General features: G+C 40.2%; 1 protein-coding gene across 1 annotated transcript in view; it reads left to right on the top strand.

The window, feature by feature from the left end:
- Window positions 1-26,388, top strand: part of LOC117528620 (axin-2-like) — a 510,972-nt gene that overhangs the window by 408,725 nt on the left and 75,859 nt on the right. The window contains exons 25-27 of the mRNA XM_034191241.1: window positions 11,559-11,660; window positions 24,967-25,031; window positions 25,162-25,227. Coding sequence (XP_034047132.1) covers window positions 11,559-11,660; window positions 24,967-25,031; window positions 25,162-25,165 — 171 coding nt within the window. The 3' untranslated portion in view covers window positions 25,166-25,227. The remainder of the gene's footprint in view (window positions 1-11,558; window positions 11,661-24,966; window positions 25,032-25,161; window positions 25,228-26,388) is intronic.

Here is a 26,388-nt window from a genome sequence, read left to right as displayed (position 1 = left end):
GTGAACTCTCAGAGATTCAGAGGCAAATCCTTCTGCAACACAGGAGTTAGGTAAATATAAGATGAACGCAGTCTGTAGATGTCTCCAGAGGTGATGTAGGCACAGAGATGCAGAGAGGTTGAAGTTATATTCTGTTGAAACACTTTACATCAGCAGCTAACAATCCACCTCACAGTTCGAAGAACTTTGCTAGGATCTGTTGAACTTCTGATCTGTTCTTACCTTTTTTACACCCCATTTATGTGAAGATCTTTCAGTCCCCTCACCCCCTCCTGGAAGGAAACCAGTTTTGAATTCAGATCGCTCTTCGGTGAACTCAGTGAGTGCCAGCACACTGAATGTGGAGGAGCAAACTTCTTGACTGGCGTCTTATTACATGTACCCCCTTGTTCCTTCACTTTGGAACAAAGGGGTATATCAAAAATGTCGTTCCAGCAGCTACCTATCCCACTTCCCATCCCACGACTGCCAGTACAGACGCACACCTGACGTCATTAGCATACATCAAGCTTCCCAACGACGTACAGACTTGATTTTGAATGTTGAAAGTGTTGAGTGCTTGTTCCTTTTGCCTGGCAGCTGTCAAAAACTGCACCATGATGTGACGGTATCAAACACTCTGGAAAGTCAGAACCACAACCTAAAGGCTTTATGTCGATGAAATGATGTCTTTAAAATGTCTTTGAGGAGAAAACAACTGCATTTCTCAGAACGAGAGGATCACATTTCACAAGGAACAAATGAAGTCTTTCTTTAAAAAGAGCTGTCGAGATGAAACCTGATTTTCCTCCGGTATTCAAAGTGTGCTTTCAATGCTTTTGGAAATTGTGGTGCAGGGTTTTTTGTTTTTTTGTTTTTTTGGTTGTTTTTGTTTTTTTCTCTCTGTATTTCCCTTTCTACCATTCCTTTCCTACTCGCTCTCATCTGGAGTCCATCAGTGACTAAATCCTCATAGAACATTTGATCAGCGCTATTGTTCAAACGCGCCCAACATCTGTTGGAATGATGTGGAGGCTTTTTTCACATACTGTCACATTCTTCATGCCACCTGTCAGGAAAACAAACATGTCTTTGCAGATTAAAAAAAAAATTAAAAAAAAATGTAGACAAAAACACTTGAAAGGAGAAAATTCTGCATTTGCGTGAAGAAAAATAGAGATGTGATAAGAAGGACCTTTGAAGATGTAAGTGGAGACGAAGCTGAAGGAAAAATATCTCTCAGGGATCAAGCAGGACACGAGCAGTTTGACAGAAGTTCCTGTTTTACATTTTAATACTGCTGAGACTTTTCCAAAGCTAGAAATTTGAATTGATGCTGTGCTTTTGTGTGTGTGTGTGTGTGTGTGTGTGTGTGTGTGTGTGTGTGTGTGTGTGTGTGTGTGTGTGTGTGTGTGTGTGTGTGTGTGTGTGTATCACATCATACATTTCCACAAAAGAGGTGTTTTTAAAAGCTGTTATTTCCACCCACACATATTGCATATTAATTTAATTCAGAGTTTAGATGGAAATCATGTGGAGAGATGCGATTTCATGTGTTTTATCTACAATTGTACAATGAGAGCAAAATAAAAACAAAACCTATTTCAATCATTCTGTAGTTTGATATATACAAGGTCTGTCCATAAAGTATCGTACCTTTTTATTTTTTTTTTAAACTATATGGATTTGATTCATGTGTTTTCACGTCAGACAAGCTTGAACCCTCGTGCGCATGCCTGAGTTTTTCCACGCCTGTCGGTGACGTCATTCGCCTGTGAGCACGCCTGGTGGAAGGAGTGGGCCCGCCTCGTCGTCGGATTTTCATTGTCTGGAAATGGCGGAATGATTTGGGGTTTTTTTCAATCAGAATTTTTTCAGAAGCTGTTAGAGACTGGCACCTGGAAACCATTCGAAAAATTTATCTGGCTTTCGGTGAAAATTTTACGGGCTTCACAGAGAATAAGGACTGTTACTACAGCTTTAAGGACGGCCCACAATGGCGCTCAGCACGCTGCACTCCGAGCCGCGACGACAGGCACGAACCACCGGATTATTTCTAAACGGATGGCTGTGTGGAGCTGGGACCGTCGTGTGCACTTTCTCTGGTTATCACAAGAGCTGGACATCAACCATTTTCCGGCAGATCTCACTTTTAACAAGAGATTTTGTCATGGAAAGCCGCGCGGAGGCTTTGTGCGTCACGACCGATTCGCTGTTCGAGCGAGACAAAGAACGCCTCCGTTTCGGCGTGCCAGAGGACAAGTTCAGACATGCCCAGCTCTCCACAATTTCTCTTATAACTCACTTGACCGGTAAACATTGAAAGCCAAGATAGGCATGTCGCAACTTGTCCTCTGACACGCCAAAATGGAGGCGTTCTTTGTCTCGCTCGAACAGCGAATCGGTCGTGACGCACAAAACCTCCGCGCGGCTTTCCACGACAAAATCTCTTGTTAAAAGTGAAATCTGCCGGAAAATGGTTGATGTCCAGCTCTTGTGATAACCAGAGAAAGTGCACACTACGGTCCCAGCTCCACACAGCCATCTGTTTAGAAATAATCCGGTGGTTCGTGCCTGTCGTCGCGGCTCAAGCGAACGACATCACCGACAGCCGTGGAAAAACTCAGGCATGCGCACGAGGGTTCAAGCTTATCTGACGTGAAAACACATGAATCAGATCCATATAGTTTAAAAAAAAATAAACAGGTACGATACTTTATGGACAGACCTCGTATTGTACAGGAAAAATAAGTCCCTTCGGCTGCTCCCTTGTTTGCAGTTGGGGTCGCCACAGCAAATCCAAATGGCTTCACACAACCACTAGCCATGAGTGAAAAAAAAGGTTTTGTGTTATCATTCATCATCTGAAAAATGCCCCCCCCCCCCAAAAAAAAAAATTCTGCCTGGGTATGTCAACTTTTGAGCATGATTGTAAGTATTCACACCCTTTGCTCAATATTTTGTTGATGTACCTTTGGCAGCAATTACAGCCTCAAGTCTTCTTGAATATGATGCCACAAGCTTGGTTCACCTATCTTTGGGCAGTTTTGTCCATTCCTTTTTGCAATACCTCTCAAGCTCCATCAGGTTGGATGGGGAGCGTTAGTGTACAGCCATTTTCAGATCTCTCCAGAGATGTTCAATCTAATTCAGGCCTGGGCTCTGGCTGGACCACCCAGCGGCATTCACAGAGTTGTCCTGAAGCCACTCCTTTGATATTTTGGCTGTGTGCTTAGGGTCATTGTTCTGCTGAGATAAACCGTCGCCCCAGTCTGAGTTCAAGAGTGCTCTGGAGCAGGTTTTCATCCAGGACATCTCTGTACTTTGCTGCATTCATCTTTCCCTCAATCCTGACTAGTCTCCCAGTTCCTGCTACTGAAAAACATCCCCACAGTATGATGCTGCCACCACCATGCTTCACTGTAGGGATGGTGCCTGGTTTCCTCCAAACACGATGCCTGGCATTCACACCAAAGAGTTCAATCTTTGTCTCATCAGGCCATAGAATTTTGTTTCTCATGGTCTGAGATTCCTTCAGGTGCATTTTGACAAATTCCAGGTGGGCTACCATGTGCCTTTTACTCAGGAGTGGCTTCTGTCTGACCACTCTACCATACAGGCCTGATTGGTGGATTGCTACAGAGATGGTTGTCCTTCTGGAATGTTCTCCTCTCTCCACAGAGGAATTCTAAAGCTCTGACAGAGTGACCATCGGGTTCTTGGTCACCTCTCTGACTAAGGCCCTTCTAGCCCGATTGCTCAATTTAGATAGATGGCCAGCTCTAGGAAGAGTCCTAATGGATCTGAACTTCTTCCATTTATGAATGATGGAGGCTACTTTGCTCATTGGAACCTTCAAAGCAGCCAAAATGTTTCTGTACCCTTCCCCAGATTTGTGCCTCGAGACAATCCTGTCTCAGGACTACAGACAATTCCTCTGACTTCATGCTTGGTTTGTGCTCTGACATGCACTGTCAACTGTGGGACCTTATATGTAGACAGGTGTGTGTCTTTCCAAATCATGTCCAATCAACTGAATTTACCCCAGATGGACTCCAATTAAGCTGTAGAAACCTCTCAAGGATGATCAGTGGAAATAGGATGCACCTGAGCTCAATTTTGAGCTTCATGGCAAACATTGTGAATACTTGTGATTTCTTTTATTTTTTTTATTTTTTTATTTATTTTTTTTAATATTTATTTAATTCATTTAAAAGAAAAACAGAAAAGCAAAAAACAAAAGCACCACAATACCAGAATGAAAAGGAGCAGAAAGAAGAACAAGTCTTATGATTTCTGCCCCTTTTAACAATACAATCTTTCAATATACAGCATCATAGTCAACATTATTTAACAGATTGCATTTCTTTAACTTGTCACATACCACTGACCCATTTCATAATTATGACCATTAATTAATAGATTACATCACTGATAGGTTACATTTAAACTTAAGACACTCCAAACATTATTAAGTTTACTTTTTTTTTTTACTTTCTTGCAGCCCACTGACTTACTTCATAGTTTCATACTTACTTAATACATCTAATTTAATATGTTTTTTAAATAATTTAAGCGACCTTAATTCTTTAATTTCTTTATTAAGATTGTTCCATAATTTGACACCATTTACTGCAATACTCCTTTCCTTTACTTTGGTTCTAAATCTTGGTTTTTTAAAGACTTCTATTCCTTTCAATTTATAACTACTTACTCTTTTTTCAAACATATTTTGAATGTTTGTTGGTAAAGTATTTTTATTAACTTGGTACATCGTTTGTAATATTTTCAAATCGACTAAATCATGAAATTCAAGTACCCTATACTTAATAAACAATGGATTAGATGGATCTCTAAAACCACTGTTACTAATCACTTTTAAAGCTCTTTTCTGCAAAATAAATAAAGGTTGTATATAGGTTGTATATGTTGATCCCCAGATTTCTACACAGTAAGTTAAATATGGGACAATCAATGAATTGTACAATGTTAATAAACCATAACTATTTAATGAATATTTTACTTTATGCAAAACAGCAATGGCTTTCGCTATTTTTCCTTTTATGTAATTTATGTGACTTCCATGTAAGATCTTCATCAATCATGACTCCTAAAAATTTCATTTCTTTTACCCTTTGTATATCCATTCCATCTATTTGTAATGACACATTATTTTTTTTCGCTCTATCATTAAACAATATGAAATTTGTCTTATTAATATTTAGTGACAATCTGTTTATATCAAACCAATGTTTAACTTTTTCCAACTCTGTATTTATCACTTGTGCTACTTCCTGTATATCTGATCCAGAGTAAAACAGCGTTGTATCATCAGCAAATAAAATGCTGCCAAGCACATTGGATACATTCACAAAATCATTGATATACAAAATAAACAGTTTGGGTCCAAGTACCGATCCTTGTGGTACTCCATAAATAATGTTACACAATTCTGATTTGGTATTATTTATCTGAACAAACTGTTTTCTATTTTCTAAGTAGCTTTTTACCCACTGATGTGCAACACCTCTTATTCCATATTGTTGTAACTTGTGGAGCAATCTTGAGTGGTCTATAACATCAAAAGCCTTTTTCAGGTCAATAAAAATACTTACAAAATAATCCTTATTATCTATTGTTGTTGATATTTTCTCTATTAGTTCCATAATTGCCATAGCTGTCGAATGTTTTGTTCTGAATCCATACTGAGCATTATTTAAAATATGATGTTTCTCAATAAATTTATCCAATCTTGTTACAAAAACTTTTTCCATAATTTTAGAAAACTGTGGAAGCAATGATACTGGCCTGTAATTAGAAAAATTATGTTTGTCTCCATTTTTATATAATGGGACTACCTTAGCAATTTTCATTTCATCTGAAAATTTTCATGAATTTGCAAAAATCTAAAAAAATAAATAAATAAGAAAAAAAATTGAGAAAAAAATTACTCCATTTTGGAATAAGTCTGTAACATTATGTAGAAAAATGAAGGGCTATGAATACTTTCTGGATGCACTGTGCATCTTCATGTCCTGTATAAATAAAAAAAGAATTTGAGGTTGGAAACTTAGATCAACTCCACTTTTTTACTTTGCATTTTTTCTATTTTTCTTCACTGATATGATTCATATGGCAATTTAATCCAATTAAGTAATTTATTTTTATACATTATATAAAACATTGGACACCTTGTTTTCATTGTTCATTCAGGACCACATGGTTTTCATTGCTGATTGGGTTCTTTTTAAAGTGAAAAGCAAAGTAGTAGGTTTTGTTTTGTTTTGTTGTTTATATATATATATATATATATATATATATAGCTGATCCAAAAATGATCCGATCCATGGCTTTAAAAGCTGTATCCAATCCAGACCATGGGTTTTGCGATTCTTGACACCCCTCCTCACAACCATACATTCAGATCAATGTGGTGAAATTAGAAACTGGGACTCAAGCTATCTACTAAGCGCCACCCCCCCACCAAAAAAAAAAGGTTCAGTCAGTGAAAGTGAGGCATTTTATACATTTTGTGGTGTCTAGTGTGTTTAGGTTCAGAGCAAATACTGATTGCAAACAAAAAATGGTGTGACAGACTTGTTTTTTTTTTTTTTTTTTATGAAAGAGAGGTTGATGAGTTCCTAAAAAGGTTCCTGCAGTATTTCCTGTTGTGCAGAAGGCCCTTTGAAGAAGAATGCGGACATGCAGACTGCTCTTTAGTTTGGTGCAGTTTAATCAGCATTGGGTCTGTACGTAGAGTATCCAGTCGTCCCTGGTGTTGTCTGTGAGTTCTGGTGACGACGCCGTTGTAGCCTTGCCCATTCTAATGTATGGGAAGGAGAATGGAGGCGGCATTACCACAGTAAAGCTTATAATTTAGGAATAGTGGATCTGTCATTGCTGCGGTGACTCCACCATACATGAACCAAGAATGCAACAGTAAGAATCTTGGCTTTTGAAGAATATGGACTTATATTCAGAGTGTTTGCTCAGGGATGTGTTTATTCAGCCATTGTTTATTGCTTTGGTCTGAGGTAGTGGAGTGTGTTTTGTCTTGGCTTCCCGTTTTGTTATGGCTACTGAAGCTGCTATAGATATAGAGATAGACATTTAGAAAATCTGCACTCCCAAAGCTTTGGCTCTTTTTTTCTTTTTTTTTAAAGTTTTGGACATGCAAATTAAAGCCTCTGAAACCCCTTTTTTCTTTTTCAACCATTTGTTTGAAAAGATCACTCTCTAATTACCCTTGACTTCACTCTCACACAGGAAGAAAGGGACATATTTCTGTAAACTGATGGACTTGTGACCCGACATTATTGGCCCAACACTTTTAAATGAGCAGGGCGAAGTGAGCTTGAGAAATTGGCAAAGTTGTGGCGGACTAATCTGCTGCATGCTGTGCCGAGACAAAGTGAGCCGCTTCATGTTGGGATCATTTGTACGGGGCTTTCTTTGAAGTGCTTCCCAATCCATTTCATTTTGCCCAGGAAGATTAATTAGCCAAAGACAGAACAATCAGTTAATTCCACAACAGGAAAATTATTTTTGGAAAACCAGCCTTTTTTCTTCTTCCCCTTACTGCATTCATGTTGTCCTCAGTTGAAAAAACGGATTGATGAAAGGAGATGTTTGGGACATTACGAACTTGTGACAAAAATTAAATCCGTTTTAAATGCTCAGACCATCTCCTGGATACACCTTGGTAAAATGAAAAGTGTTGCTTTTCACTTTCTCACATCTCCTGTTGATTCCTTGGAGCTATGTTAAACTATTCATCAAGCACTGAATTAATTGATTCAGCCGCTCTTTTCAACAAGCTATTTTACAATACTGTTAAAACTTTGTAACTGCATGCGGGTGTGTGCGTGCTTTTAGATTGTGTGCTTTGTGTGTCAGTCTGTGTGTATTTGTGGGTAAAAAGGGGGTGTGCTAAACCAAACCCTTTTGGACTTCTATAATCAGACTCTGGTTCAGTGGAGTGTAATTTAGCCCCAGACAGACTTCCTCCGGTCGTCCCCAGTGGAGCTTGCATGCTGCCCGTTGAGCTGCTGTGGCATTTGATGTGTTCTGCCCTCTGCCATACATAGCGCTGTCCTCAGCCAAACCCTACAATATGTCAAGCCCATAAATGCGTTGTGTCAGCGCTGCCTTTAGTCAGCAGCAGCCAGTCAGGGAGTCTTGTACAGAGCAAGTCACACTGGTCTATGGGCCCCCTGTGGAGATGTGAAGGAGCTGTGAAGAGCGAGGAAATACTGAGCCGTGACTGGAAAGGGGATACCCACTGACTGTATGTGTGCATGCGCTTCCGCCAAGGCAGCTGCTCATTTTTGCAGTTGCGCAAGTGCATGAACAGCAGGCACACTTAATACCTTGTGAGATCTACTGATGGTCTATAAAATGCATTTTAACTATGTGACAGATTAAGGTTGTGCATTTGCAAAATAATGAGCCTCTATTTATGTGTCAAAGTTTTTTTAATAAACCATTTAGTGTGTGATAGGTACAGTAGATGATCATAAAGAATAAGGGCCCTATCTTTATCATCTATTGTGTGTGTTGTATTGTGTGTGGTCTAAAGTGCATAGTTCAGGTGCATTTGAGGCATATTCAATACCAGTTTGCTGTTTACACGCCATGAGTCCACAGTGACACTTGGGTGGAAAGCGGTCATATCTAGTCATTTAATCGTCCTGATCACAGTATCATCTGTAATTTCCTTTAAGAGCGGTGTTTACTTCAAAATGGCACATTTCCATTTAGATGGCAGACTCAAGAGGTTTTCTGGAGAGGAAACAGATCTGTGTGCAAAACATCAAAAGGGCATTTCCATGCTGAATGGGAAAATTAGGCAAGTTTTTTTTCCAGTGTTTCCCTTGCATTTTCAGTGTTCTAGATATAAAATAAGGGTTTTTGCCAGGAAACAAAGGACTTTTGGTGTAACGCGAGTCACGCTGTAATTAGAAGTAATTAAAAAACTAATTAAAGATTCGTCTTACTTTTTGATGGGTCATTTCACACCTTGTGTCAACTGGCACATGCATGCAAGAAATGGTGTCTAAAAATGTGTATGTGTGGGAGGTACACAAAAAATACCTTGAAAAGTGACCAGACATTTACAGAGAGTCACATGGAAATAGGGATGGGTATCGAGAACCGGTTCCTTTCAGGTATCGTTAAGAAATGATTCGATCCACCGACATCAATAACCTTTTTACTTAACGATTCCCTTATCGGTCCTTCTGAGTGACCGTTGTTTTTGGGGGGGTTTGTCAGGAAAATTATAATTTCTCTACATTGATTACAGACCTTGCAGTGGGTATGTGATCAACTTTTCTGCAGCGCGGCTTTGCTTTGAACCTTTAACCAATCAAAGCAATGATTCGCAGATCGAAGCAGTGCTTCGATCATTGCTTCATTTATTAATTTTTTTATTTCGTTTTCCCCCACTAAAACCCTAAAGATCATATGGCTGTGAGTATTATTTTACCTTTTTTATGTTAAACCGACCTGTTATGGTCTTCTGAAACAGTTGATGGATGTATTTTATAACTTAAAAATGGGACCGATGCTAACACGTTAGCATGTCTATGGCATTTTCAATTTTAAAGTTAGCATTAAGCAGTTGCTGCTGTCAAGTGTTTGTCGTAAAAGAGTCAAATGTATTACAAATTGTAATATTTTTTAAATTTATTTTTGTTTATATATTAATAATAATAGCAAGCACAATAATATTAATAATAACTAATCTAATGATTATATACAATTTTAGAATAAAAACACAACAGAAAATATAAAACCAATGAACAATGAACATACATAAATAAATAAATACATACATACAGAAATAATAAGTGTTTCCTGTGAACACCTAGTGACTCTTACACCTCCATTTCATCCCTGTTTTATTTAAGTTTAATGACAGTTTGTTTCGGTCAAACCATATTTTCAATGTGTTAATTTCCTCAGTGATTTCCTCCAGAACTATCTGCCAAGCTAGAAAACTGCTGCATCCTAGTAAGAGCAGAATACTACTGGAATAAATTTGAATAAGGAAAGTTGGGGTTTTTTTCTCACTAAATGGATGCTGCACTCACTGCAGTTTATTGTCTGGAATAGTCCCAGATTGCATTTCAGAGCTTCTAGAATTCAAACATTTTCGTGCATGTGGTGTTGGGGGGGTAATTTTGGGTTTCAGCTTTTTTGTTTTTCACAACTTTCAATCCCTGAATATGTGAAATCGTGAGTCACTTTTGTGAGGATTAAAGTCACTAACTGGGACTCCTGTCTTGCTGCGAGAAAGAAATGAGAATCGTCCTCCGTTCTGTTCACACAGCTCCAAACGCTGCGCGGCTCTCTGCCGAGTCAAGTTAGAACGATAGAATCCAGTCGGAATTAATAACGTCAAAGCGAAACACCGTTTTGTTTATTTTTATTTATGTCCAGAGATCAAGGATACAGTGACCAATTTCATATTTATTTACTTTAAGACTCAATGAAATACATAGAAAACCTGTAAAGCCTACTTTTAGTACAAAATTCACTATCGATAAGGGAATCGATAAGGAATCGGATCAATAAGCAGAATCGATAATGGCATCGATATCAATAAAGTCTTATCAATACCCATCCCTACATGGAAATGCCCAAAAAGCATCAAAGTGCTCACACAGTAATTTAGAGTAGCAGCTTCCAAAGGTCCCTGAAGTGAAGCCTGGGGAGGAAGAAATCCATCATGCTATGTACAAGCTGGTGTTATTAGAGTTTTGTCTTTTTTAGTTTTGACCATTTCTTGGTCAATTTTTGTTGTCAATTCAGTTTTGTTGTAGCTTAATGAGTGAAGAGGAGGAATATCAGCTCTAAAACTCTCCTTGTGTGTGCAAAAGTAGAGCTAGGACAAAATACTTATCTCCCGATACGATATGTGTCACGATACGTAAGAAATGAGGCTAGACATGTGGAAACTTAAATAATATCAGTGCACATCACATTTTTGAGAGTTGTTGTTGGTTTGTTTTTTTTGGGTGGTTTGGGGGGTGTTACATTTAACCATTATTGAACCAGGGGGTTTTGTGAGGAGAACCATACTGCATAGTTGATAATTAAATAATTAAAACACTTTTTAAGTAAACTTTCTGCTATCTTTAGTCCCAGACTTGGAGATACAAAAAATGCATCTAAGTCTGTTCTTGACCACATTTCATTTTAAAACCAACACACTCATAGGTGCACAGATTAGCACATGTATATTTGTAGCTTCCACAGTGTAACTGCTACACGATAATGACAACTGTGTCAGTTGGAAACTATCAATGGCAGTCACACTGAGCTTTGCGCTTCTTTGTGCAATGTGTAAGATAGGGCCCTTAGAAATGCATACTATACCTGCCATATTTCCAACTATGGAAGCATCATACACACTGTGTTATTTTCAACCATTTTTTATTTAAGCCTTAACATGGAGAAGAGGTTAAAACTTTTCCTGGTTGCTACTGACATTAGTTCATTATGAGCTCTAATGACTATATCCTATTTGTTGTTCCTTTTCTGATTAAAGCTGTTTGTCCTCTGTCTGTTGTCAGGTGACTGCGGTGCGTCAAGAGTATGAGGACAAGATCAAAGGTTTAATTCCAGCAGAACTGAGACAACAACTAGAAGACACCATCAGCTCTCTAAAAACTCAGGTGGAAACTATTTACTACAGTTACAACTAGAGCTGAAACAACTAATCGAGTTAATCGATTAAAATCAATTATTAAAATAGTTGTCAACTAATTTAGTCATCGAGTAGTTGCTAAATAACTTTGTTTTACCGCAAATGTTTCGTTTCTTCCAATTAATCAACCGAGCTTTGCTTTGAATCTTGAACCAATGAAGGAGTGCTTCAAGCTGCTGCTTCGTTGGTTTCACTTGTTTCATTTCGCTTTATCTTAATTTTTCTCCACTAAAACCTTAAAGAGCATATGTCTGTGAGGAATATTTACCTTTTTATGTTAAACTGACCTGTTATGGTCTTCTGAAACAGTTGATAGATGTATTTTATGCTAACGCGTTAGCATGTTTATGGCATTTTCAATGTTAAAATTAGCATTAAGCTGCTGGCATTTCAGCATGTTTGTGCATTTGGTTTCTGTATAATAATTAATGGCTCAGCGTTTATCGTAAAAGAGTCAAATGTATTACAAATTATAATTTTTTTAATTATTTTTATTTATATATTAATAATAATAGCAACAATAATAGTAATAATAACTAATAATGCTACAATACAATTTTAGAGAAAGAGACATGAGTCACATGTGTCACTGTGAAATGACCACATAGTTTACAAGTTATACAGAGAATGTTACACATATAATGAGTCAGGCTACAGTGTTTGATTTAAGTTTTATGGTTAACTGGTTATGCCAATTGCTCATTTGCAGCAACAAAAATACCTCTTTTTTCACCATATATTTTATAACATTTATATGTTTCAATGTTGTTTTATGGCAACTCAGCACTTTGATAAAGCAATGCCATTTGAAATAATTATTTTTGTTCTTTATTATAAACTGTTTTATTCTTTATTATTTTATATTTCAACAGCCAAGGGACATTTGATGATTTGTTGATTTTCAAGTATTTTAAGTTTTCACATAATGTTCTGTTGTTAAATAAAGTGATGGAAGGAGAGAAAAATTGTTTCCCTGGCACATTTTTAAAAAAGTCCCCGCTAATCTGATTAATCGATTAATCGTGTCGAAACCCCATCAGATTCATCGATGATCCAAATAATCGTTTGTTGCAGCCCTAGTTACAACAAACTGCCAAATCAAAACTTATACTTGGTACAAAATATATATACAGTTAGGAAAATAAGTATTTGAACACCCTGCGATTTTGCAAGTTCTCCCACTTAGAAATCATGGAGGGGTCTGAAATTTTCATCTTAGGTGCATGTCCACTGTGAGAGACATAATCTTAAAAAAAAAAAAAAAAAAATCCAGAAATCACAATGTATGATTTTTTAATCATTTATTTGTATGTTACTGCTGCAAATAAGTATTTGAACACCTACCAACCAGCAAGAATTCTGGCTCATACAGACCTGTTAATTTTTCTTTAAGAAGCCCTCTTATTCTGCACTCTTTACCTGTATTAACTGTACCTGTTTGAACTTGTTACCTGTATAAAAGACACCTGTTCACACACTCAATCAATCACACTCCAACCTGTCCACCATAGCCAAGACCAAAGAGCTGTCTAAGGACACCAGGGACAAAACTGTAGACCTGCACAAGGCTGGGATGGACTACAGGACAACAGGCAAGCAGCTTGGTAGAAGATAACAACTGTTATGATTATTTATTAGAAAGTGGAAGAAACACAAGATGACTGTCAATCTCCCTCGGTCTGGGATTCCATGCAAGATCTCACTTTGTGCGGTAAGGATGATTCTGAGAAAGCTTAGAACTACACAGGAGGACCTGGTCAATGACCTGAAGAGAGCTGGAACCACAGTCACAAAGATTACATTAGTAACACATGATGCTGTCATGGTTTAAAATCCTGCAGGGCAGCAAGGTCCCCCTCCTCAAGCCAGCACATGTCCAGGCCTGTTTGAAGTTCACCAGTGACCATCTGGGTGATCCAGAGGAGGCATGGTAGAAGGTCATGTGGTCAGATGAGACCAGAATAGAGCTTTTTGGAATCAACTCCACTTACCATGGTTAGAGGATGAGAACAACCCCAAGAAAACCATCCCAACTGTGAAGCATGGGGGTAGAAACATCACACTCTGGGGGTGCTCTTCTGCAAAGTGGACAGGACGACTGCACCATATTGAAGGGAGGATGGATGGGGTCATGTATTGCGAGATTTTGGCAAACAACCTCCTTCCCTCATTATGAGCATTGAAGATGGGTCATGACTGGTCTTCCAGCGTGACAATGACCCCAAACACACAGCCAGGGCAACTAAGGAGGTTCTCCGTAGGAAGCATTTCAAGGTCCTGGAGTGGCCTGGCCAGTCTCCAGACCTGAACTCAATAGAAAATCTTTGGAGGGAGCTGAAACTCCAAACCTGAAAGATCTAGAGAAGATCTGTATGGAGGAGTGGACCAAAATCCCTGCTGCACTGTGTGCAAACATGGTGAAAAACTACAGGACACGTTTGACCTCTGTAATTGCAAACAAAGGCTACTGTACCAAATATTAACATTGATTTTCACAGGTGTTCAAATACTTAGTTGCAGCAGTAACATACAAATAAATTATTAAAAAATCATACATTATGGTTTCCGGATTGTTTTTTAGATTACGTCTCTCACAGTGGACATGCACCTAAGATGAAAATTTCAGACCCCTCCATGTTTCTAAGTGGGAGAACTTGCAAAATTGCAGGGTGTTCAAATACTTATTTTCCTCACTGTATATATATATATATATATATATATATATGTATGTATGTATGTATGTATATATATATATGTGTGTGTGTGTGTGTGTGTGTACATAAGTATTCTCAGTCTTTGCCATGAAGCTCAAAATTGAGCTCGGGTGTATCCTGTTTGACAGATCACCCTCGCGATGTTTCGACAGTTTAATTGGAGTCTACCTGAGGTAAATTCAGATTGGACATGATTTGGAAAAACACACGCCTGTCTTCATATAAGGACCCACAGTTGACAGTGCATGTCAGAGCACAAACCAAGTATGAAGTCAAAGGAATTGTCTGTAGACCTCAGAGACAGGATTATCTCGAGGCACAAATCTGGAAAAGGGTACAGAAACATTTCTGCTGCGTAGAAGGTCCCAATGAGCACATGCCTCCATCGTCCATCAATGGAAGAAGTTTGGATCCACCAGGACTCTTCTTGGAGCTGGCCGCCCATCAAAACTGAGTGATCGGGGGAGAAGGGCCTTAAGCCCCTTTCACACCAGGGCTGCTCCCAGTTGCTCCCTGTGGCGTCATGATGACGCAGGAATTTCTGCGTCAGGTGCGCGCAGCAGGGGGCAGAGAGGAGGTGAGGACGCAGCCTGCAGGTTCTCTGTACAGAGAAGTCAGAGTGCACAGTTTGGCTGCAGACAGACTGTGCACTCTGACTTCTCTTCTACTTGTTGTTGTGCTGAGCTGCAGGGCTGCGCTCTGAGTTCTGTTATAGTTTATCTTTCCTCCCTTGACCGGTTTGTGCGTGCGCGCACACCGTCCTTAAGCAAATGTGATGTCTGGAGTTCTACTTGATGTTGACATGTCCTGGACTTATGTCCTTTTTAACTGTGATGAGAGAGTAGAGAGAAAGGAACTAACTGCCTGCAGACAATTTTTTTTTCTTTTCTTTCCTCCTTTGACCACGAGATGCGCGCGCACGAGCGAGCGAACGTTAAGCAAATGTGGAGATGTCTGGAGTTCTACTTGATGTTGACATGTCCTGTCTCAGGACTTATGTCCTTTTTTAACTGTGATGTGAGAGTTTGAGCAGAGAACAAGGAACTAATGCCTGCAGCCAGACTTTTTTTTCTTTCTTTTAATTGTTCACATGTGCGTGCGTGAACGAACGTCCATGAGTGGACTAGAAATGTCCGGAGTTTTTACTGGATATTTCTGGCAATCAGTCTGCATTTTTTCTTTCTTCAGTGTGTAGTTTTTACTGCATTGAGTACACGGTATAAAAACAATCCTGCGTGATTTATACTGCGGGAACAATGGAACACAGCAGGAATCATAAATTGGCTTCTGAGTCACACCGGGTAACGCCTCTTTGCCCCAACTTGCGCTGGAACCACTTCCTTTCTGCGTCGAGCACAGGACGCCAAAAAAATTAAACAGGTTTAATTTTTCGGTGCCCAGCTTGCTTCCTCCTTTGCACCCTCGCGCTGTTGTGGCGCCGAGCTGCATCGTCTCGGCACTGAGTTGCTTCCACGCAGCGTCGTCATAATGACGCACGCGCAACTGGGAGCAACTGGGAGCACCCCTGGTGTGAAAGGGGCTTAAGTCAACTTTTCAGTTAGCTGATTATCTATTATCGAAGCTAATTTTTTGGTTTGCTGTGCCCACCACTGTTTGAATCTAAAGCATGATTCTTTGCAGGTTTGATGTTTTTTCTTGATTGTAGACTGATACTTTGAGTTCTGCCAATTCAACCCTCCATTGTTTCTTCTCCATCATATCATGCATGTCTTCCCTTCCAAATCCACATTAGTTTAATTATTACCATCTCGTGAATCATGTTTGTTACTCATTTTATTTAGCTCTTTTTGACACTGAATTGTATGTTTCTGAACATTAACCCTGAAAGCAAAACAAGCTTTTCTGTGATAGAACTTTGTCATGGGGTCGACATAAGCAGTGGTGGGCACAGATAACCTAATGCCGCATTCACACCGAGCACGACCAGATGCCACACATTTGCATTGGTTGTGTGGTGACGGACGCGCCACCATCGCCCGGTGTGTCGCTCTGCTTTCGCTGTGAAAATTCGCCCCAGTGCGTCATCAAATAGGAGGAGCTTCCATTCCGCTCGTCAGCTCCAGTTGTCAGTCAAGTTAACATGACGGACCTTGGTCACACGGAGCGAGTTGTTGTGGAAAATGTCATGAGGCGTTCCCAATTCGGGGAGTATCATTATTTGCTGTAGGAGCTGCGTCTGGATGACGGCTGCTTTCAGCGGTCCTTCTGCCTCTGCAGGACCCAGTTTGGGGACCTCCTGTCCCGTTCACACACACATGTAAGCAATCAAAAAAACAAAACCTCCACTCCCCCTGCTGTGGGGCTGCTGCTCGCTCCAAAAACTCGGTCATAATTGTGAAATAAAGGACAAAAGGGACATAAGTCCTGCTCACAGGCTGCTACCAGAGACAGGACATGTTCACATCCAACTCAGTCAAACTCCAGACATCTCCATGTCACTACATATTCAGTCCCTGATTGGTCATCGCGGTGCGACAAGACGAAAAAGTTCAGATTTTTCAACTTGGGGAGGAGGGCAACGCGACGTGACGCGACGCATTATCGCACCACAAACACGCTAATCGCTCAAAATCGCTTCACTTTCGTCGCCTCATTCACGTCCATCGCGTCGCACTGTGCAGCTTGGCGCCAAAATGCGTACTTCCATAGGGATTACATGGCAACCTGTCACTGCTGTCGCTCGCGTCGCACCCGGTGTGAACGCGGCATAAAAGTTAACTGTGTGTTCAATGTGACTGGTAAAATCTATACTCTGTCAGGCTCTGACAGTGGTCATGTCTGTTATTATGAATTTATGTGGAAATGATTGTTGTACAAAAGCTTCAGATAACTGTCACTGAGATAGATGATGACTGGAGCGCAGTTTTGGGCAGAAACGAGGCAATAATCTATGAATTGTTGCTGAAGCACTGAAATGACGCACGTGCAGTGAAGGCACAGTGAGAGTGCCCTCCACCTTCTGAGTTCCTCCGACAGTGGCCTGACTGTTGCAGACAGCCTGGAGCCAGGAACGATTTTAGCTGTTTACAAACCTTTTTGACTGTTAAACCTTACTCACTTCACCACGAAAAAAAAGTTATCGGCCTGAAAGTTATCGGAACTAAATTTATCGGAAGATAATCGGTCGGGTAATGGTTTTAACACTTATCTGAAAAGCTAATCCGATAATGAAAACATTATCTTCGATAATTATCTGTTATCGGATTATCTGAACTGTGCCCACCACTGGACATAAGCCACCACCTCCTTCAGATTGGTCTCACAAGACTCCACCATTTCAGTGCACTTTCAGTGCACAGCCACACGTCTGAAATCAGATGTGTTTATAATGTGTAATTAGCATCTCTGTTCTCATTGAAATTGTGTTTGGTTTTCCACGTTAAAGTTTTTTTACAAAAGGGGGTGAAAAGATGGTGGGGGAGGGGTATTGTCTTGTCTCTAGAGACATCCAGCCATATTTCCGTAGTGTTTTGCATGTACCAAATGAAATGTTAGAACTTTCCTAAGGTCTTCCACAGAGAGGAATGTACCCTCGGCTCCAGTCCGGTAGTCCCAGGACAATACAAATTTTTTGGAGCCCTGATTATTCTGCCAGGCTCAAGATGCTGCGTAAATGTAGATGGGTTTATTTTCGCTGCAGCCAAAGACACTTCATAAATAAACTCACATTTTGTAGCCAAACAAAAGACTTGCTCAGCCTCCTGTTGCCGTGTCCTAACCTCAGCAAACCTGGCAGATAATCTTTGCTCTGTCTCTCAGTGCATTAACCCCAGTGCCCTAATCTCCTGACCCCCAGCCCCTGCTGTTCTGACCCCTGGGCTCAACAACCAGGCCTTTCTTCCACCTTTCCTGAACATCCCCACACGCACGTACACACACACACACACAAATACCCAACTGACCAAAGCTATCATACTCCTGCCACTTCCTGTTCTATATTATGATGAGCTAGGTTCCTGCTTCCCTCATTCTGAATACACCAGCATAAATTCATAAGTTAGCATCTTAACCGTTTAACTGACCGAAAAGCATCACATTTACAACTAAGTGTTTTTAATCCCTGTTACAACCTAGACACAACTTTTGCAGTAAGAGCAGTTGTGCAGTATTGGCCATCTGGTTGATTATACAGTGATTTGAAGAAATGTGTGCACCCGTGAGGCATTCTTGTGACACAGACCTTGTACAAGTTCAAAGTTGAGCAACCTTGACCTATTTTTAGAGGTCAAAAGGTTACATAATGTTTTCTACTTTTATGCTCATATGGCTGACGGTATTTTAGCAAAACACAATTTCTAATATTTAATCCCTCTTATAAAGAGCGAACAATACAATTGTGATCCTTCTGTTCCTCTGTATATGACCCATGGTCATAGACGTAAAGTCATGAACTGACATGAATGAAGCCATGCGCTCTTATGTCCACATCTGCTGGCTCCGTGCATCCAGCCAGCCCCACATGTCCAGTGAGCGGTGCGCCATAGTACACTGTGTCATGTGAACCATAGCTCATGTGGTGGACGTGACATTCAGATCACCATTTGAGTGTTTACATGATCAGACGGTTCTTTTCACATGGGCCAGCTTGCTGATGTGTATTTATTGTTTTATTTATTTATTTATTTGTCTTGATCTCTATGTTCTAATTTAAAACATCATGTGTACTGTGCCACTTTCAGTTCCAGCAAGTTGCTGGCCAGTGATCAGCTGACATACCCACTGTGTCCACAGTGCTATGAGCAAAGCGATCACACATGAATGTGTTCACGCCTTTCCCTGTGGTGGGAGTGACATGAGTCTGGCTGGTGTCCAGCTGATAACACAATTCACACCATGCCGTGCACGCTGAGACGTAGCTGTGATCTTGTCTGTACATAACTATCAGCATGTCATAAGAGCATGAGAGCCTGCCTGCACTCGGTTTTCATGCTGAGAGCGCAAATGGCCCTGCCTTTTCTAAGTGCCCCGCGTGTGGTGTTGGATGTTCGTGGGTGCACCTGCCGGCTGAGAGTGGGGTGATAAGCACTCATACAGCCTTCACCGTATGTTGGCTGCAGGTGTGAAGACTGCCTCGATTGGGGTTTTAAATGTTGTTGTTGTGGTTCGTGTTTGTTTAACAGTATTGCTTGTGTTATTCATTTATTGTGTTTTTGTAGTTAGTTTAGTCAGTTCAGTTAAGTCTCATGTTGCAGTTACCATGAGTGAGTTAAGTCTCATGTTGCCAGTATCATAACTGAAAAGTGTATTGCATTTGATGTCTTCTTCCGCTGTCTCTGTTTGTGCATGTCTAAAATTAGAAGCACCTGCTTGTGGCAGAATGTGGAAAAGACAAAAAGCTCTCCGTGCATGAGTGTGTGGAATTTCGATTGTGGATTAACTGTGGACAGCTGGCATTTGCTGTTTGGTATGCTTCTGTATTATGAGTCAAGGATGAACACTGTCAAAATTGAACATTGATAGGAATAATATTTTTCGAGAAGCTACAGATATTAGCTAACAACACTGAGCAATGGACATTGCTAACTACATTCTGAACTCACATGACATTCCAGCAGTACATGATTTTGCTTTGTAAGGTCAATGTAGGTCAAGGTCAGGTTTATTTATAAAGCACATTTACAAACAGTCAACACTGCCCCAAAGTGCTGTACAATAAAAGGATTTAAAATTATATCGTTAAATACAAGAACAAAATAAATCAACAAGACAGTAAAAGATGTGGCAGTGTTCAGCTCATCTTGTATTAAAAGCCAGTGCAAAAAGATATGTCTTTAAAAGAGTCTTAAAAGAGTCAACTGTAGGAGCCAGTCGGACATTCAATGGCAGAGAGTTCCAGAGCTTGGGCCCCGCAACAGCAAAGGCTCTGTCTCCCCTGGTCCTTAGCTTAGATCTGGGACAGACCAGTAAACTCTGGTCCGCGGAGCGCAGAGCTCTTCCTGGAGTGTGCAGTGACAGCATATCAGATAAATAGAATGGGGCTTGACCGTGAATTGATTTAAAAACAAGCAACAAAATCTTAAAATCAGTTCTAAAAGCAACAGGCAACCAGTGCAGTGAAGCTAAAACAGGAGAAATGTGTTGGTGCCGTTTGGCTCCAGTGAGCAGACGCGCAGCTGCGTTTTGCACCATCTGGAGACGATGCAGAGATGACTGATTAAGACCAACATACAAAGAATTGCAGTAGTCTAAACGAGACGTGATCAAGGCGTGCACAACCTGTTCCAGCTGATCTGGGGGCAGGTAACGCTTGATTTTACTTAAAAGTCTAAGCTGGAAGAAGCTTGTTTTGACCACTGTGTTGATCTGCTTCTCGAATTTAAAAGAGCTGTCTATAAAAACACCAAGGGTCTTAGCAGATGAACAACAGTAGGAGGCGCGTGGACCAAGGGCAGAAAGGTCAAGGTCACCAAAGACCACAATCTCTGTTTTGCTTTCATTTAGATTCAAAAAGTTTAAAGACATCCAGTCTTTGACTTCTTGAAAGCAAGTCTGTAGGATGGCAGATGAGTTTGTTTTAAGGTTCAGAGGTAGATAAATCTGCACATCATCAGCAAAGCAGTGAAACTGAATGTTATATTTCTTAAAAATTGATTCTAAAGGAAGCAAATAAAGTGAAAATAAAATTGGCCCTAAAATTGAACCCTGAGGTACTCCCCAAGTCAAAAGGGCTTTCTGTGACACAAAGGGACCAAGGTTCACAGAAAAGCACCGACCAGTCAAATAGGACTTAAAGCATTTGAGCATTGTGCCATTTAATCCAACACACAATTCAAGGCGAGATAATAAGACCTGGTGGTCAACAGTGTCAAAGGCTGCAGTTAAATCCAAAAGCACAAGCACAGCTGAGCTGCCAGAGTCCATGATTAAAAGAAGATCATTAAAAACTTTTAAAAGAACAGTTTCAGTGCTGTGCAAAGGTTTAAAACCAGACTGGAACTTTTCAGTTATGTCAAATGCAGTAAGGTGCGACTGTAGTTGAGTATAGACCACCTTTTCAAGTATTAAAAATGATGTCTTAGAAATGGGTCTATAATTAGAAAAAATAGCAGGGTCCAAATTATGTTTTTTTAAAAGGGGCTGTATCATGGCCTGTTTAAAGGAACAAGGAACGACACCTGAAGACAGAGAAGCATTAATCAGCTGTAAAATACAAGGGCCAACTGAATCAAGGACTTCTTTCAAAACCTTAGCAGGAAGGAAATGTAAGTGCATAATGTAATTGTAAATATGTTAAAAATACATGGATGACACAAGAAAGCGAAATCACTTATTTCCATTGTGGTCCATTTAAAAATCAAATGACAAAATAGAAGTAATAAAAAAATAAAATAATACTGATGATAATAATAATAATAATAATAATAGTGTGTATATGATAACAGCAGTCTAAAGAATTTATATATGCATTAAGACAGTAAATTAACATTAAAATATTACATAATTAACAGGAAATAAAAGGGTTGAGTTCCTCTTCTCAAAATTGTTGAGGTCTAAGGTCCTAAAAACATTCTGGACTCACACACCATTCCAACTTATTATACAAGTGTCAGCTACCTACACTCAACAAAAATATAAACGCAACACTTTTGGTTTTGCTCCCATTTTGTATGAGATGAACTCAAAGATCTAAAACTTTTTCCACATACACAATATCACCATTTCCCTCAAATATTGTTCATAAACCAGTCTAAATCTGTGATAGTGAGCACTTCTCCTTTGCTGAGATAATCCATCCCACCTCACAGGTGTGCCATATCAAGATGCTGATTAGACACCATGATTAGTGCACAGGTGTGCCTTAGACTGCCCACAATAAAAGGCCACTCTGAAAGGTGCAGTTTTGTTTTATTGGGGGGGGATACCAGTTAGTATCTGGTGTGACCACCATTTGCCTCATGCAGTGCAACACATCTCCTTCGCATAGAGTTGATCAGGTTGTCAATTGTGGCCTGTGGAATGTTGGTCCACTCCTCTTCAATGGCTGTGCGAAGTTGCTGGATATTGGCAGGAACTGGTACACACTGTCATATACGCCAGTCCAGAGCATCCCAAACATGCTCAGTGGGTGACATGTCCGGTGAGTATGCCGGCCATGCAAGAACTGGGACATTTTCAGCTTCCAATAATTGTGTACAGATCCTTGCAACATGGGGTCGTGCATTATCCTGCTGCAACATGAGGTGATGTTCTTGGATGTATGGCACAACAATGGGCCTCAGGATCTCGTCACGGTATCTCTGTGCATTCAAAATGCCATCAATAAAATGCACCTGTGTTCTTCATCCATAACAGACGCCTGCCCATACCATAACCCCACCGCCACCATGGGCCACTCGATCCACAACATTGACATCAGAAAACCGCTCACCCACACGATGCCACACACGCTGTCTGCCATCTTCCCTGGACAGTGTGAACCGGGATTCATCTGTGAAGAGAACACCTCTCCAACGTGCCAAACGCCAGCGAATGTGAGCATTTGCCCACTCAAGTCGGTTACGACGACGAACTGGAGTCAGGTCGAGACCCCGATGAGGACGACGAGCATGCAGATGAGCTTCTCTGAGACGGTTTCTGACAGTTTGTACAGAAATTCTTTGGTTATGCAAACCGATTGTTTCAGCAGCTGTCCGAGTGGCTGGTCTCAGACGATCTTGGAGGTGAGCATGCTGGATGTGGAGGTCCTCGGCTGGTGTGGTTACATGTGGTCTGCGGTTGTGAGGCTGTTTGGATGTACTGCCAAATTCTCTGAAACGCCTTTGGAGACGGCTTATGGTAGAGAAATGAACATTCAATACACAAGCAACAGCTCTGGTTGACATTCCTGCTGTCAGCATGCCAATTGCACGCTCCCTCAAATCTTGCGACATCTGCGGCATTGTGCTGTGTGATAAAACTGCACCTTTCAGAGTGGCCTTTTATTGTGGGCCGTCTAAGGCACGCCTGTGCACTAATCATGGTGTCTAATCAGCATCTTGATATGGCACACCTGTGAGGTGGGATGGATTATCTCAGCAAAGGAGAAGTGCTCACTATCACAGATTTAGACTGGTTTGTGAACAATATTTGAGGGAAATGGTGATATGTGTATGTGGAAAAAGTTTTAGATCTTTGAGTTCATCTCATACAAAATGGGAGCAAAACCAAAAGTGTTGCGTTTATATTTTTGTTGAGTGTATTTTATAAACACTACCCAATCTAGAGCCTGTGGATCCCCAAGGACATCACGCTAGTTCATTTTATTTGTACAGTATCATACAGTATTCATACAAGCCATGGTGGTCGAGTGCATTACTTATTGTTTTTGTGAAACAACTGTACCTCCTAATTCCAGATCTTTCTGAAGTAGTCCTTGATTCTCTGACATGTCTTCTGATAATTCTTTTCATTACTCTGTCAGAAGTCTTGCGAGGAGCAAGTTTATGGTGAAATGATGTTCTTTCCACTTTCAGATTATGGCCCAAACTGTGCTCACTGGAACCTTAAGAAGTTTAGAAATCCTTCTATAGCCAACACCATCAGTATGTTTTGCAACAATAAGGTTGCAAGGATCTTGAGAGAGCTTTTTGCTTTTACCCATCATGTGATGGTTCTTGTATGACACCTTGGTAAAAAGACACATTTTTATAGGCCATCAGTTGGGACTAAACCACCTGATATTAATTTGTAATGAGAAGGAGCAGGACTGCTTTCTAATTGCTGATAGATTTCAGCTGGTGTCTTGACTTTCCATGTCTTTTTGCACCTCCCTTTCTTCAGGTGTTCAGTGTTTTTTCTGTGTCATTTCACAGTATTACACATAATTTATTTACTTTAATATATGGTTTAATTTCTTTGTATGTATGGATAACTTGAGTTGTTACCAACAGCTGGTGAAAATTTCATGTTAATAGCACCTTTAGACATATATTTTCTGACAAAAATGGTGACGTATTCAATACTTATTTTACCTGCTGTACGTCTTGGACTTCATTTAACCCAGTTAATAAAAAAATACAAACAGTGTGGTATTGTATGGTAAATCTGTGTGGAGGTGGCAGTTCCCAAAACATGGGAATCATATGTTCTTTGGTGTATTCTTCAATTTTCTGTTATACTCATATCTAAGCAGATATATAAAGGTACGTAATGTGAATTTTGCCCAGAAGAGACACAGTTGTTTTGCAGTGTGACCCGAGGACAGAAAAATAAAGAAGAGGAATCAGTGGTTGTTCCTCTATACACTGTCTACTGGTTGCTAGTGCAGCTAACAAGTTTGAGCACCATCATGTTTGTGAAATAGAGGATCATACGACATCTTGCTTATGACAAGAGAAGTCAAGAGAGCAATAATAGCCAGAAAAAAGCAGTCTGCAAACTCACCAATAGCTGGCAGTAAATCATACACACTGCAGCTTTAAATTAATTGTGTTACAGCCATGTGCATGTCAAAAATCTGCACAGAACCTTTGCTGCACGAAACAGACTATATTTGTGGTCTTTTCAAACATGAAACTGTAGTGTGTAATACACGTCTGAAAGGTTCTGTGACTATTGCAGGTCCACTTTCATCAGAAGAGAGCCTCAATGCTGCAAGAAGACCTGGACGCCTGTCGCACCACTCGGTTAGTACAGATCTCTGCAAACATCTCTCACTGTTCATTCTAATAAATAATGTGATCATTTACTGGAGTCTGTGATTCAGATAACTTTGGTTAACAGTCACATTGTTTTTTTGTTGTTGTTTTTGTACAGGTAGCATTTGGAGTCCTGGATCCTGATCTTAAACACGGACATGATGAATAAGAATTCCAAACATATGTGAGCATTATTAACAGTGTATTTTACATAACCTTTGTCTTTTTTGTTGTCTTGCATTGGTTTTACTATAATGAATTGTTCTTTTGCCATAATATGCTTCATCTTGTTGTAAAATGAATAACTGATTTTCATTCCCTTATCCTGTTTCATATGTGGTAGTTGTTTGAAAACAAGTGCTAAATGTGGGCCATAATTCACCACTTATTAAAAACATTTCACATCATTTTCAGTTGTTATGCTAATTTTTGTTTCATTCTGTTAGCATGATTTTCATCTATTTCAAATATATCCTTGTTACGCATGAAATTATTGGGTTATACTGTTGCCTTTGTTCTGGTTTCACCACAGCATGCATGTAAACCAAGATTAGCAGCGTAACTGTAAAGTCAAGACGTTGACTTCCCATCTCGCTGTTTCAATCCAAGCCATGATCTGAACTGTGAGGGCTTGTCGGGGGTTTGTGGTTGTTTCAGATAAAGTGTGCTTTGATTGTTTGATCCTTGAGCCAAATGCTACAATCCTTGGGCCTCGTGTTTCTGACTCTGCCACCACTTTGTGTTTTACCACCGGCTCCACTCAAAGCTGTCCACAAAATGGCCGCCAAGTTTCTCCCAGTGTCTCCAGTGTGGAGGTTTTACAATGATAATAGCATTTGGCCAACCAGAGATGGCTTCATAATGAACCCCCCCCCCCCCCCCCCCCCCCCCCCCCCCCCATACACACACACACACACACAATCCACTGAGATTTTGTGTCTCTGGTAGGTCAAGAATGCATCAGGGTCTGCTCTGTTCATTGGATTTACTTCTCAAGGAAATCAAGGATTACATATGTTTTTGCAAACTGTTTGTTGGAACGCGGTCTGTCTCTCTACAGTTCTGTTTCTGTGTAGGCTCTCAGTTGTCCATGTGGTTTCCATAGTAGAGAAGCTTGAATCTTCGACTGGACTGGGTTGCTTGACGCGAGGACGTTTCGCTTCAAATCGCAGAAGCTTCCTCAGCTAAAATTCTTGCTCTGGTGGTCTGACTTCTGTCTTGACTCTTGTAGAGAAGAATAATCAAGAAGTCACAAAAGCTGGAGTTTTAAACCTAACCAGACCCCTCCTACCGAGAGGCAGACTGCTATAGGCTAGTGACTAAACAATAGCTCTAATTAACACCT

This window comes from Thalassophryne amazonica, chromosome 16 (genome assembly GCF_902500255.1).
Source record: "Thalassophryne amazonica chromosome 16, fThaAma1.1, whole genome shotgun sequence".
NCBI classification, from domain to species: domain Eukaryota; kingdom Metazoa; phylum Chordata; class Actinopteri; order Batrachoidiformes; family Batrachoididae; genus Thalassophryne; species Thalassophryne amazonica.
The sequence above is the reverse complement of the archived record's forward strand: the minus strand, read 5'-3'. Positions and strand labels throughout refer to the sequence as shown.